This window comes from Siniperca chuatsi, linkage group LG19 (genome assembly GCF_020085105.1).
Source record: "Siniperca chuatsi isolate FFG_IHB_CAS linkage group LG19, ASM2008510v1, whole genome shotgun sequence".
NCBI classification, from domain to species: Eukaryota; Metazoa; Chordata; class Actinopteri; order Centrarchiformes; family Sinipercidae; genus Siniperca; species Siniperca chuatsi.
This window is the reverse complement of record NC_058060.1, coordinates 8,930,291-8,944,609: the sequence shown is the minus strand read 5'-3', so window position 1 is coordinate 8,944,609 and position 14,319 is coordinate 8,930,291. Positions and strand designations below refer to the sequence as shown.

General features: G+C 38.3%; 1 protein-coding gene across 1 annotated transcript; it reads right to left on the bottom strand.

Annotated features, from left to right (window-relative positions):
- Window positions 1-8,548: 8,548 nt before the first annotated feature.
- On the bottom strand, window positions 8,549-13,541 carry pigm (phosphatidylinositol glycan anchor biosynthesis, class M). Its single transcript, XM_044177370.1, has 8 exons — window positions 13,126-13,541; window positions 12,275-12,448; window positions 11,989-12,109; window positions 11,594-11,843; window positions 10,410-10,513; window positions 9,976-10,130; window positions 9,364-9,465; window positions 8,549-8,788 (listed from the first exon to the last, which is right to left on the bottom strand). Exons 1-8 carry the CDS (start codon window positions 13,294-13,296, stop codon window positions 8,621-8,623), a joined length of 1,245 nt encoding a protein of 414 aa, XP_044033305.1. The 5' UTR covers window positions 13,297-13,541; the 3' UTR covers window positions 8,549-8,620.
- Window positions 13,542-14,319: the final 778 nt, after the last annotated feature.

Genomic DNA, 14,319 nt, shown 5'->3' with positions numbered 1-14,319 from the left:
TTGGCATCCACAGAGAGGTAGAGGGCAAGAAAAGAGGCAGGGGACAAGAAGAGAAAGAGATGTGACCAAAAAAGCTGTGGTTCATTCAATCAGGAATCAGGGTCCAATAAGGTCATTTTTCTACACAGTAATAATGTGAAATACAAGTTTTCCATTTCTAAACTCTAGCTGGCATCTAATTTGCTTATATAATATGTAAATTAGATCAAAAGAAACTTCCAGGGTCATGTGGTTGCAGGCAATAGGACACAAAATATGGGTTTGGGAACAGAGCAAATGCAGTCTACCAAACAGTGAGTGACTAACAGTTAAACAATTACAACACTGGAACATGGAAACTATGCATTTAGAGAAAGACCGAATTTACACCACAGGAATAGCTACTGCAGGGATAGTGCTCTGTTGTTGCAGCACTATTTGGCATGGTGGCCACATTCAAAACCGCAAGTTATATGACACCCTGGGACTGGGTGATTTTTTTTGCTTTAATACAAAAGAAACTGTAAAACTAAGAAACACAATTCCTGAGGGTCACACATATTAAATAATTGCTCTTTGATTTATCACAACTCAAGCTATTGGGTCCAGTATATATTTAAAAGATGCCGAGAGTGATATTAAGATATTATTCATCATCATTCAATTGTGTGGGGCTTTGGCCAGGTAGAGCCACAGAAAGACAATGACATGCATATTTTATAGGCATGGATCGGAAGTTAGAGAAACATTTTTTTTGCACATGTCCAGCAAGCAGCATTCATTGGAGTTAATGGGCCACCATGTTTTTTTTTTGTTTTTTTTTAAGATTAAGATTACTTTTTTGGCATTTAAGTTGATAGTGAAGATGCAGACAGGGAACAAAGGGGGAGAGAGGAGTATGACATCCATCAAAGGTCCCCAGCCAGAATCAAACCAGGGACGTTGATGATGCGCAGCAAGCATTCATCTACCGGCGCCTCTCGCACTGATTCCACAGCTATCATCATTCCTCTCTCTAATCCCTCCCAGAAGCTTGTGTTTGTTTCACCACAGTATAGCTTATATGGAATTACAGGAGACACAAGGATCAGTTAGTGTGGGGATTTTACTTATTGGGATGATTGAGAGTGTGTATGTGCATGTGTGCAAGTGTGTGTGTCTGCATGCTTGTATATCGAGTAAGTACCAGATAGCCACATTCAGTTTGTTATGAAACAGACTACTAATGAAATTAAGAGAAATCCTGTTACGATCTTCACATCTCTGACTCTGTTTAGTGGGAATGCTATATTAAGCACTATAAGCATTCACAACCTATGTTCTTCTACAAAAAAATGATTTACTGTTAGAATTATTATTATTATTATTATTATTATTCTGCCCACTTTTTTGCAACCTAACTACTTGCACATTTTTCAACATAGAAACTTCATTCAAACATTAAAATATTCAGCTCAATTAGGAATGGTGTGCTATTACTTTTCTCATTCGTATCTTTCATACTTTCCAAAATATTCAAGGTTTTCCAGGACAAACGAATGGACAGAATGTTCAAAACTTCCACATTTACTCACTTTTTCAACTCTTATCTATTCATTCATACTTTCAGCTAGAAACTCCATTCAAACATCAAAATTTTCTGTACATTCTGGGTATTATTCAATTTATTTGAAATCCTGTTACAACTCTTCAAAATATTCAACTTTGTTTGAAGTAAAGTTACAATGGCAGTCAATAAGAAAAGTCAAACTCACTCATCTTCAAGCTCTTCCCACTAATACATACATTCACATAGAAACTCCATTCAAACTTTAGAACATTCACTTTCACTTTCTCACATTAATCCAGCATGCCTTTTTATCTTTCATACTTTTTACACAATCACAGTTCAAAATTCATGACATTTTCAGTCCTTTTCTGCGTTTAAAATGAGTGTGTATTGGGTGAAATGCTCAGAGCTAGAGTGAGGGACCCAACTGTCAGAGTGCAAAGGATCTGTACTTTTTTTTTTAAACTCTTCTCTTCATTCATTCTCACAATTTTCACTCTTCATGCATAATTTTTATATCAAAATGTAGGAAAATTGTCGCAGACATGTAACTATGGAGTCAAATAAACTCACACAGTTGCCACAGTCAGTTTCAGAGTGACAGCAGTGCCAGCCAACTGCCGTATGGACTTGCATATTAACAGAGACCAGAATTTGTCTGCCCCTCCCCCCTCCACTCCCTCAGGGTGCCACAATCACCATAGCAACCAGTGCCACGTGTGTGTGTGTGCGTGCGTGCGTGCGTGCGTGCACGTGCGTGCGTATGTTTGGTCTATGAACCTCAAATACAGAGATGATGGGAGTTTTTAGCCTGTGACCTGTGAGCTCCTACATGTTAAAGAGTACAGTATGTAAACATATCATATAGCATTTAGGTATTTAGTGCAGTGTGACACACACACACACATGCATCCATTTAGCTATAGAAACCATTCAAATATCTAAATGTTCAGCTCTTTAATGACATTTATGCATTGATGCAGCTATTTTCTACCTTTGGTCCTGAAAGCCAGTGATTCCAGACCAGGGGTACTTCTGCAGTTACCAGGGGGTACGTGGAAAAATTGTGCAGCTCAGCTAATTTGAAAATATAGAAATTTTGATTTGATCAAATATGATGGTGTGATGGTGATCTTTATAATTATTTTCATAATAACTTACCAACCTATGTTAGCCTGCACAAGACATGCCTCAGTTTTCCACTGACCTGAGTCAATGGTAAGTTGATTAAGATTGTAGAAAGGCTCTCTCACTGTCTGTCTCTCACCTCTTGTCTGTCTGTTTGTCTCTCTCTCAAAATGTTCAGCTCTTTAATGACATTGAGGGTATGATTCAACTATTTTCTACCTTATCTTTTCATTCATACTTTTTGAACAAAACTCCATTCAAACCTTATGGTGTTCCACATATTTCATACATACATACATTGGAATTTTAAAGCCAACAAATCAGTTTAGCTTTAGCTTTTTCAACAAACTTTAAAATATCCATATTTTTCATACATAATTAGTATTAATTATGTAATTCAGTGGAGCAATCTTCAAATCCTCTTCAAACTTACTCCACTTTGAAATGCTACTAGTTCTGCATACTTTCAGCTACAGACTCCACTTAAACTTTAAACTGGTCACAAGACTTTCAACTATTAAACTTGTATTCAGCTTTTTGATATCTTTTGCAGTTTTTTTCCATTACTACCACTACTACTACTAGAGTCTTTACTAGACCTACTACTACAATCTTTAGTACTACTACTATTGTTTTTACTACTCCAACTATTACTACTACACTCTTTACAACTACTAGTACTACAGTCTTCACTACTACCACAACTACTACTACTACTACTACAGTCTTTAGTACTGCAGTCTTCTACTACTACTACTACAACTACTACTACTACTTCTACAGTCTTTACTACTACTACTACAGTCTTTAGTACTGCAGTGTTTAGTAGTAGTACTTGCATTGCAATGCATTTGAGCTTTAAGATTCAAGGCATTTCATTTCAGACTTCTTTTCAACAGTGTTTTGCAAAATAATTTCAGCTTTCAGCATTCCCACGCATTTTCAGCAGGAATGCAATTTTTCTAGTATATAAATAATATCCACTATGTAATTCAAAATGTAAGTTCCAGGACCAACATTCAGATATAGTACAGGTTCACATTTGTTTGGCAGTATACACTTTTAAAAAAAGGAATTTGGCTTTTTGATTCCTTTTATTGTTATCCTCTTTAAAATAATGTAAAGGGAAGCAATACAACATGCAAAACCCGAGAAAAGGATACCTGAATACCTGTAATTTCATGTAAATATAATGTGTTTAAAACTTTTAACAATTCTCTCAAAAAATATAGATTTTAAATATAATAGAACTACTGTGGCTAAAATAGCCTCTACTAGATTTCCAACAATTGTGGACAACCTTGTTAATTCCTCTGGTGAACTGTATGTTCTGCTGATTCACTGTAAGTTATACAATGGCCATAGGCATGACTGTCAGCATTGATATTTAGTACATCCATGTAGACCCAGACAGTTGTACAGAAGAACTGTTGTCTTCCTCTTGGCTTAACACATGCACTATCTAATTAAGATCCTACTTCCTCCCCCAGTTGCAGTCCTGAGATGAATCACTGCATTCATTTGTTTGGGCCTTCACTTGAACAGGGACTTAACATGTATCACATTGTAACAGGGAGGTTATAAGGATTTCCCTTTGCATGCAAAGTTTGCATACAGTACTGTATGAGTGGTTGTGACAGGTTAGGTGTAACTGCCAGAACATTAATGAGATTCATTACGTGGCAGTTGGCAAGGAGTAGGAAAATACAGTAGAGGAGGAATAGCAAAAGCTAAATGATGTTCATAACTCATTCTGATTCATATAGTAATAATCCATGAATAACCCAAGGGCAGCATTGCAGAGTTTAATAACTCTGGCCATGAAAATGCTTTCTAAAGGAACTTAAGTTTTCTGTAACAGAACTGTTATTTTTTACAGGATGAAGTACTTTCTGTTTTGCTAACTAGACTTGCACACCACTAAGTGTATTGTTGTATGGAGTCTGAACAAAGGAGAAGCGTATATATAATACTTTTCTGATCAAGCGCTATAACATGAAATACATATGCAATTGTGTGTGTGTGTCTCTCTCTCTCTTACTTACACACACACAGCTCTCTTGAGTAACAACTAACTCATGCGAAACAGTATGTAGTGTCTCTATCTCACTTTTCCCCAAAGGCTGAGGCTGACTTTAAATGTTTCATATTCGTCAGCATGCACGCAACCTTCCATCACGCCATCTGTATGACACTTGTTCTGTACAGGGAGGGGAAAGGGTGAGAATGACAAAGAACGAGACAGAGACACAGAGAGAGAGAGAGAGGTGAGAAAAGGGAAGTTAGCTTAGGAAGGGGGTGAAAACAATGAAAAGAGCACATCCAATCAAGAGAGAGGAGTGAACGCTTAGGGCAACTGTAGTGTAAGCAAAGTGTTTAATGCTTGTTGACAGCTGTATCTGTGAGGGGGAGAGTATGTGTGTGTTTGTGTACAAACACAGACCTAAAACCCTATACCATGCAAGGTTGCATGACCATTCATACCCAACTCTTTGCTGCTCTGCACACCGTTGGCCCTAATTGGTCAGACCCACTCTGTGTCTTTCTCACACAAACGCACACGCACACTAATACACACTCATATCAGCAGATGCACCAGTGCATACATAGACACAACAATGTCCTCATCTCCTCTCCCCATATGAGGAGAATCCTTGAGGGTATGTCACAGACACGCATGTACATACACATATGCATGCACATTATCATGCATATGTACACTCACCCTACTAAGCATATGGAAGACAGTCACACAATCCCCGCCCATAACCCCCACAAGCACCTTGCCTGGTATCAATTCCTCTAAAACAGTAGTTTCCAACCTTTGTTGTCTGATGTATCCCCACAGCCCTGTCAGAACTCTCGTACCCCTTCAAACCACCCGTCATATTCCAAATATATTCATTTGAAATGATTTTGAATTGGATGTTATTTAAAACTACTGATTATATAAAAGTGGATTCTTACAACAAGTCTTTCATATAACTGAACTGTCAATGTTTTTATTTGTACTACCACCACCTGAAAGCTGGACGTTTCAACCATTTACCCATGACTTTTAGCTATTTATTCCAACAGTTATTCATAACTTTATGAATAAGCTATTTCAACCATTTATCTAGTACTTTTAGTTTTTTCACCATTTTTCCAGGAGCATATGCTCCCGTGGGTCCTATGTTTCACAGCTCAATATCCTCTTATGACACATTAAGGAGACCTTTCAAAGGGTTTTATGTTCTCAGCAATGTTTTTTTCCCTAGGTCAAATGTTCACTGTATGTTTCCCTGGGTCAATATATCACCCACCTACAGCTTACAGGCAACTGGTTATACTCCTTGAAGTCTACACCCTCAAATTTGCGGACAAGACAGTTTTCTTGACTTTAGACAGTGATATCTCCACAGTGGCTGAACGGATTTTTACCATTCAAACAGCATTTGAAATGTCCATCTCCCTTCGTTCTTTTGTAATTTGAACTGCGAAGATAGCCTTTACTTAAGCCCTTTGACCCTGGGAACATAGGGATAAATCCAGTTTTCCAACACTTAGGTTTTTTTAACTGTATCACCCTACTTTTAGCTAACTACTTTAATTATTTACCCAATATACAGTACATTTACCTAACTTTTTGAAATGTTTATCCATTACTTTTAGCTATTTATTTGAATCATTTATCCATTACTTTTAGCTAACTGTTTCGGCTTCTCTGCTAGCTTGCTAACTAACTACTTTTCAAGCACTGTCAATCTCTACATGTTCAGGTGTTACAGCTGACTTCAATATGTGGATATTGAATATTATTATATTGATTTAGAATGTGTATATTAAGTATTATAAGAACTGCAATTTCTATTTTGTCCACTGCAGAGATACCTGGTGTACAAGTATCCCTGGTTGGAATTGACTGCTCTAAAAAAAAAAAAAAAAAAGATGAAATGAAGGAATTGAAGAGACAACATTCATAGTTATTTTTCAGTCCCAGGGATTTCAAAAATAAACTGCTGAATGTGATGGTATTCAGTGAGATGCAGTGTTAAAATGAAATGATTTATATATGTGCCCAGGGGCAACTAGCCAGTTGAAAGGTTACTGAGTGCAACCTGGTGATTCATAAACTAGATATGCAGGCCGCAGCTGACCGTGAGTCATACACATATGCAACACACAAGCAAGCAAGCTCTTTCCCTTACACAGATACACAAAGTGCTTTATAAAAATGTCTGAGGAAAGCCGCTCAACCCTAACTACTGTGTATAAGTTTTTTTTTTTCACAAACCACGTATGCATCCCCACATCATTATTATTATTATTATTATGCACTCCCACAATCAATCCCGTGGGGGAAGTGCCAGCAAACATGCTCAGAACCAACAGGACTAAAGTGAACGCTCTAATAATTTCCATGCGAGATTAGGGGGGGGAGTACAGTGAGATTATGGAGCCGCTGCCAGCACTGTTTGTATTGGGTTGTATTCATGCTCCAGTTGACTGATTAATCTGTGAGGGTTATAAGAGGATAGAAGCTCAAGCTGTGTCTTCTGCTGGCCAATGCTTCTCCCTACTGGTCACAACTGCACACTGCAGCTGAGGAAGAGTCTAGTCTTTTTAAAATCACATCTCATGGAATGAACTTTGAAACCATGGCTAAAATTTACATAGAAAAGCGTGGAAGCAGCTGCTACAGAACAGCATGATTCTGTATCCGTACTTACTTGAGCTGGACAGTAGATAATATCCTGCTCTGTAATCACAATCTAGTTTAAAGTAATCAATATTCATTAGTTCCACACTGTAGCCAAATACATAATATTTTTTAGAGTAGTTCTCCAGTTGCCAATGACATTTTCAGGCATGCTTTTAGTTTTTCTATTTCATTGTATTAATTATTGGACCACAGTGATGATTTACAATAGTATAAAAACTTAACCCTAACCCACAAGCATTACTTTACCCAACTGCCAACATTTCTTCCCTCTTACTCATCACTAGAATCTGCAATGTGTGTCAAATATTTGTCTGTGTAACAGTGAAGGGTTAACAACAGACAGTCAAATCCACAAGCTATTAAAGCTATTCAAATGTTTAAAACATTCTACATTATTGGATGTCTGTGTGATCATATTAAACTAACATTCAACATTTTGGATAAAATGTTGAATTATCTATTCCTATTCTCTTCCTATAATAAATAGAGAGCAGCTCTTTGTATCAGTGAGTGTTGAATTCAACATTTCTTCACAGTGATTCAACATAATGTGATTGATTTACCAGAGCAATGAGCATAATACTTTACAGTATTCATAATCTATTCATACTGGTCAGGTCACAAACATGACATGATTTAAGGTATGTCTGAATGGTGGATCCCAATCCCTACTTCAGGTTTTGGAAGGAAGCATAACATAAAAATGTTGAATGGCACTCAGACTGAGGGCTGAACGATGCCTAGCTATACACAATCTGACTATTTCTCTCTCTGGAATGATTTTGTGCTTCCCATCTTCAAGATGGGTGTTAAACAGTTTGGTCCAGAGCTGTTTAACATCATGGTTGTTAAAACTGGGGGGGAACTGTGTGTGATCTCTGATCTACAGCAGGTATTTTGCCCTTGACAGCAAATGGACAAATGGAAAACATCTGTGTGGCATGGACACAGGTGTAACAGACTTCAAAGTTTCAACCCAGAGAAAGCAGTGCAACAGCAGTTTTCTGCCATATGTGAGTCACTGAGGATTTAAGTGTTTTGGCCTGCAGTGGAAAGCATTTAATCAATGGGTTTAACTCAGAATGACTAAAGACCCAACTGTGGCTTTGGTACTGTTTGAATCTGCTTTGTACAAAAAAATAATTTAGGTTACATGCGAATGTAATTAATTACTAGGGAGACCTAGATTTAACAAAATACACAATTTATTTTTTAACATGCATCCATAGTCATCATCATCATCTTAAAATGACTGAATGTCATTCAACCTTCAGTCTCTTTGGAGTTTGTGCTGGTTTGTAATGGGCTACAATCTGAATCAAGATGGAGGAGTTGATGATCAAGAAGAGCAAACCAGCAAGCCAGATCAACAAGAAGGTGTCGCAGCCTTCAAACTCCAGGAAGTACGCTGGGCCCAACCAGATACCCTGATAGTGGAGAGAAAATACAATACTTTTTTCATACCAAGGTCAATCTTAGTTACTTCATTCAAAACATTTCAAAACAAGTTCAGTTAGACTTCTGTTTTAATGTTGTGAATATAAGAATCTTTACAGGTGAACAAAAAGACCATTGACCAGTGTATAAGGATTTAGTGGCGTGTAGGAAAACATACGGTGGCCACGAAACTCGCGAAAAAAGCGAAAGGCCCTCTCTAGAGCCAGTTTTTGGTTTGTCCGTTCTGGGCTACTGTAGAAACATGGCGGACTCAATGGAAGGGGACCCGCTCCCTCTGTAGATATAAAGGGCTCATTCTAAGGTAATGAAAACACAACCATTCATTTCTTCAGGTGATTATACACTAATGAAAACATACTTATGAATATTATATTCCATTTCTGCCAATAGCTCCCCCTAAATCTTACACACTGGTCCTTTAAGATGCACCATTTTAAAGGTTGTATAATTAATGTGATTTTGTTTTGATATTAAGATCTTGTTAACAAGGTGCATATCTGATGTCACATTTAAATGTAACTCAAAATGTGATAAACTGAATTACCTGTCCAGCAAACCAGAGGAGCAGCAGTCCCACTCCCTGTTTCAGTGACAGGCTCAGGTGAGGGATGACTAGAGGAAGAAGACACAGGTACCACAGGAAGTACTACGAAAGGATAACAAGCAACATTGTTAAAGGCTATGTGAAGGGTGTGAGCTAACGTTAGATAATATTATTATACACATGATATTTTACACTACATTAATATTCACATTGAGTGTGGCTGGAGGGTACGCTGGAGGGCATAACAAATTAACTTCTGATGGGTGGCAGCCAGTTCTAATACCCAAACCAGCTGCCAGAATATGGGTGGGGTACTCAAATGAAAATCTCCCTTTTTCACAAAGTAACACTAAGAAGTAACACTAATGACCCTGAGATATAAACTACAGATATACAGTATCTCTTCCTAATTGGATCCTATTCAACAAAACAAGCATCCCGTTTTATACAGCTCATCTCAATCCTGAACGTAATTTGGATGATTGACAAGGGAAAGTGAAAAAATGATGGGCCAAATATTCTCTTGAGCACAACTGTAGCTGATAAAAACTGCAAGACAATGCATCACCTGATCTCTACTTCGACTCTTTTTGCTGATGGTGGTTTATGTACCTGTGAAGTGCAGACTTTGTTGAAAGAGACGAAGATTGCAGTGTGCAGGAAACAGCAGAGGGCCAGGTCAGAGTGAAAGGCCCATGACGCTACCAACAGCAGGATGAGCTGTGGCAGGAATGCTGCCAGACCAAGCCACTGGCTCCACCTGCTGTCTGCACCAACAAAAGACAAAATCATTTTGACCAGGCATAGAAAGCTGCATCCCTCCTGTAAGTTTACACTGGCTATTAACACAGAGAAGCAAGGAAAATACCTAATAAACTTACTTCCAACATTATAACTGATTTAATAAACAAGGACTCCATCACTGGTGACCAGAAGCAATGTACCTCTGCACATGAGCTAGAAATGTATGCTGGTCTTTGTCCTGTAGTTCTGACTGTAGCATGGTGTCACACTAGGAGGCTACAAATGGCTGGATGGGTGAATACCTGCGGTGAGGTAGAGCATATAGAAGTATGGAGAGAAGTTGTGTCTGATGTCCCTTCTGGTCAGATGGTACAAGTAGGTCTCATGAAGGAACTCCCAACCATACCTGACAATACAGGAGAGGAGTCACATGATTTGAGCATTTCCTTTCAAAGTTATTAGAAGTTAGCGTGTTTCATCAGGTAAAGCACAATGTGTAGCGACTAATATTAAGTTCAATCATACTTCAGATCAAAAATACTTAAAATCAGACATTTCAAGCACCTGGCTCCATGTTTTTTAACATCAGTAGACTTTAGGGGAACAGAGTTTAAATGTATCTCAAATATTCAGTCTAACAAAGTACTTAACTTTATTCTAAGAACCAGATTTCACTGTTCCCAAGCAATAGCCAATCATATTCAAAGTAGCCTTTGGACTAGGGACGGACCGTTTATGTAATTCTGGGACGATACTGATGTTTAAAATAACAAGTTGGCCAATGGCAGATGCAGAGGTTTTTTTGTTGTTGGTTATTTTGTTTTTGCTGTCATTTACTCCCCCTTTTGTGCCAGGGAAACAAAGAACATTATAAACATATAACTGAACTGTTTTAAAGTCATTCAGCCCTTCATTACACTATCTGTGAATGGGCATAAATTCAATCGCAAAAATGTATGAACCAACTTTTAATATAACGTTCTTTCACATGAAAAATATTCTTTTTATGAAAAATAACTGCTTTAAAAGCCTTTTTAGCCTGCTATACAACAAATACAAATAACCAACACAGAATTTAGCCAGTGCAAAATTGATGCAACACAACAGATAAACATCGGCCACTGCCATCGGTGAATGTCATCCTATTTGCTGATAGGCCGATAACAGTCAACAAGGCGAATATCGGCCGATACCGATGTTTGGCCAATATACCGATGCATCCCTAATTTGAACATCTGTTTTTTTTTAGCTATTTAAATCAAGAAGGAATATCCACACCATGTGTTAGCAGCTGGACTTTTTCCACTTGAACAACAGAACCAGGACATGTCAGCATTTTGCGGAAATCTTAATCCACGCACAAAACTAGCTGGGTAGGGTTAAACACTAACTGCAATATATAATACTTGCTATGCAGAGTCAAAAAATGACAGGAATTGGAAACCTTTTACTATGTGTTTGTGTGTAATTTCTTTGTTCACCTCACATGTAATAGAAGAGTGCTGTAAGCATACAGAAGACTCCTCCGGCCACGCCTGCAAAGAGGAACAGCTCTCGGTTGAGGAAGCTTCCCATAAACCCAATGAGCCTCCTCCACTTCCACCCCTTTTTGTCCTCCTCTGATCTGGTTTCTAGCGTGCGCAGGGTCAGAGCGATGGGCAGAGCATAAGTAATGGGGTAAATCTTCATATGGACAGAGAGACCATAGAGTATGGCTGCCCACATCAGACGCTTGGCTAGAAGAAAAAAAAAGTTAAAAAGTATTAGCAGAGGAGCTGTGTGTCTACATTACATCACAAAATCAGCAATATCTACATTATTTTACAGAGCTAGTATGTCACAATATTGACACACACACACACAAAACACCTGGACCCTTACCTTCCATACAGAGTAATGTCCCCAGCACCAGGGCTGCCAGGATTGACTCAGCATTCCCTCGGCTGGATACTCCCATGGGCAGTGGGTTGAGGAGCCACAAAGAACAAACACGACGTGCAGTCTGAACATAAATCCCCCCCAAAACACAGCTTTATCTGCACTATGCATTTCCAAGAAGCCTCTAAACTCTGTTGTTTTACAGGACAAAAGTAATGAGGTAATAAAGAGCTAATAAAGGATTTCTGGTCAACAGGATCAGAGTGATAAAATCTGTCTTAAAACATACCTCAGAGCCCAGACCTCTCAGGCGGAGGATTCTGTAGATGAGCAGTCCTGACAGCACATCACAAACAATGAAGAGGATCTTGCCAAACACCATGCTGAGGTAGATGTTAGGAGTGAGCAGCCAGGCTAGGAGAGGGGTGTAGCGGTAGGTTGATCTGTTGTACGGGGACTCCCCCTGTGCAAGATGTTCCCACAATGAAATGATGTAGTACAGTACAGAAGTATTGGGAACAAAAAGTATCAAAAGTAAAAAGTACTCATTATGCAGAATGGCCCCTGTCAGTGTTATATTATCATATTATTGGATCATTATTATTGATGCACCAACATGCAATAAGCTGTACTTACAACTAATGTTGTAGCTGGTCGAGGTGGAGCTAATTTTAACTGCGTCATACAGTATAATGTTGTGTTGTATGTTTAATCTGTAACAATGCATCATATCTTATGAACTGATCATAAGTTTTGCGTAAAATATTAATCTGAAAGGAAAACAGTAACTATATGGCTGATAAATATATGTAGTGGAGTAAAAACTAATAATGTTTCTCTCTAAAATATATATATATTTTTTAATGTGTTGAAGTTTTGTTAGAAGTGTTGAAAGGTAGTGCTAGCACAGCATTACGTTAGCATTTTTATGGCAAACAATCAAATAAAGCACAAGTACCTCAAAATTGTACTAGTACTAAAAGTATAGTACTAATTAATACCCAAGTAATTTACTTTCCATCACTGGTCTTTTTCATTGTTGACCTAGCGTTACATTAGAAGATATATTCAGACACCTGACCGCTTTATCTGGCTACTTTAACGTTACGTCAGTCAGAGAAGTTATAGGACTGCTTTTACCTCAGTAATGAATCTTGCAGCATCTGTGAACACATGGTAGTCAATGTCAGTGTACTTCACCACCATAGTCCTATCCTGGTAGTCTCCATAAGCCACCAAGGCCAGTCGTATAGCGAAGGAAGCCGTGAAAAGGACATGCTTTTCTGTGAGCTTGGTTATTAGCCTCTCCATCAGCAACCAAGCAAGGAAAACCAGATTAGCAGGCAGCACTGCGAGCAAAGTTAGCTAGTTTGTCGTCTTTGAGCTGGAATACGTTAGCCAAACTGTCCGTTTCTCCGTGGCCATCTCAGCTTGCCTTTAACGTACAAAGATTTCTGGTAATATTAACGTCATGTTTAGTTAATAAGCGACTCGTTTTTAAATAGCCATACTTCAAACATGACAACTAGGAAGTTATCCGGAAGTGCCTTTCTTCTTCGTAAAGTTTTATGGCTGTTGGCAATCAATGTTATGGTGCATTACCGCCACCAACTGGAATGGAGTGTGGATCAGGACTCTAACTGTACATTCACTATTTATGAAATAGACAACACTTCTCTCTAGAACTTCTTTGTAAAATATGATGTAAATCAAACCTCATCTTTTTTTCTTTAAGGTTCAGTGTCTACACTTTCTTCTTGATCACAGAATGCGCATGTTCCTGTATTATGTTTTCCCATTTTAAATAATGTACTGTTTAATCCTGTATGGCCAAAACGTAGCCTGGATATTATTGTTTCCTCTTTCCTGGTTCTCCCCGTTTTTTTTTAATCATACCTACTTTTCTTTGAATGTTGTATAACCAAATCCCTGTTCTCTCTTCTTCCCACTGCTTCTGCCACCTTTCTTTCAACTTATGCTTAATTGGTCTTCATTTCCGTTTTACTAAGGGGTACTGTAATGTCAGTGTGATTCGTTTTTGTGGCTTCCTTTGCACACTTGTCAGCTATTTCATTTCCTTTGATTCCTATGTGTACTGGTATCCATACAAATGTCATACTTAGCCCCATCATTTGAATTCTATATAGTGTTTGCTGTATCTCTATTAAGACATCTGGTCTGCTGGAAGTGCCTATCAGAACATTCTCTTCTTTTGGACTTCCACTCAGGACAACAACCACAGACTGTATATAAATAGATGCATTAGCACCGCCCACTGTGCTGGTGGAGTAAGACTTTAATTAAGTCCTCGCTGTGAAAAAGCACATACAGTAT

Bases quoted from the DNA above. Each gene is read 5' to 3' on its own strand.
- pigm (XM_044177370.1), bottom strand. From the start codon at position 13,296: ATGGAGAGGCTAATAACCAAGCTCACAGAAAAGCATGTCCTTTTCACG. The intron at 11,844-11,988 runs GTAAGGGTCCAG...TTTTTCTTCTAG, and splicing joins GACATTACTCTGTATGGAAG to CCAAGCGTCTGATGTGGGCA. The intron at 9,466-9,975 runs GTACATAAACCA...ATCCTTTCGTAG, and splicing joins ACAAAGTCTGCACTTCACAG to TACTTCCTGTGGTACCTGTG.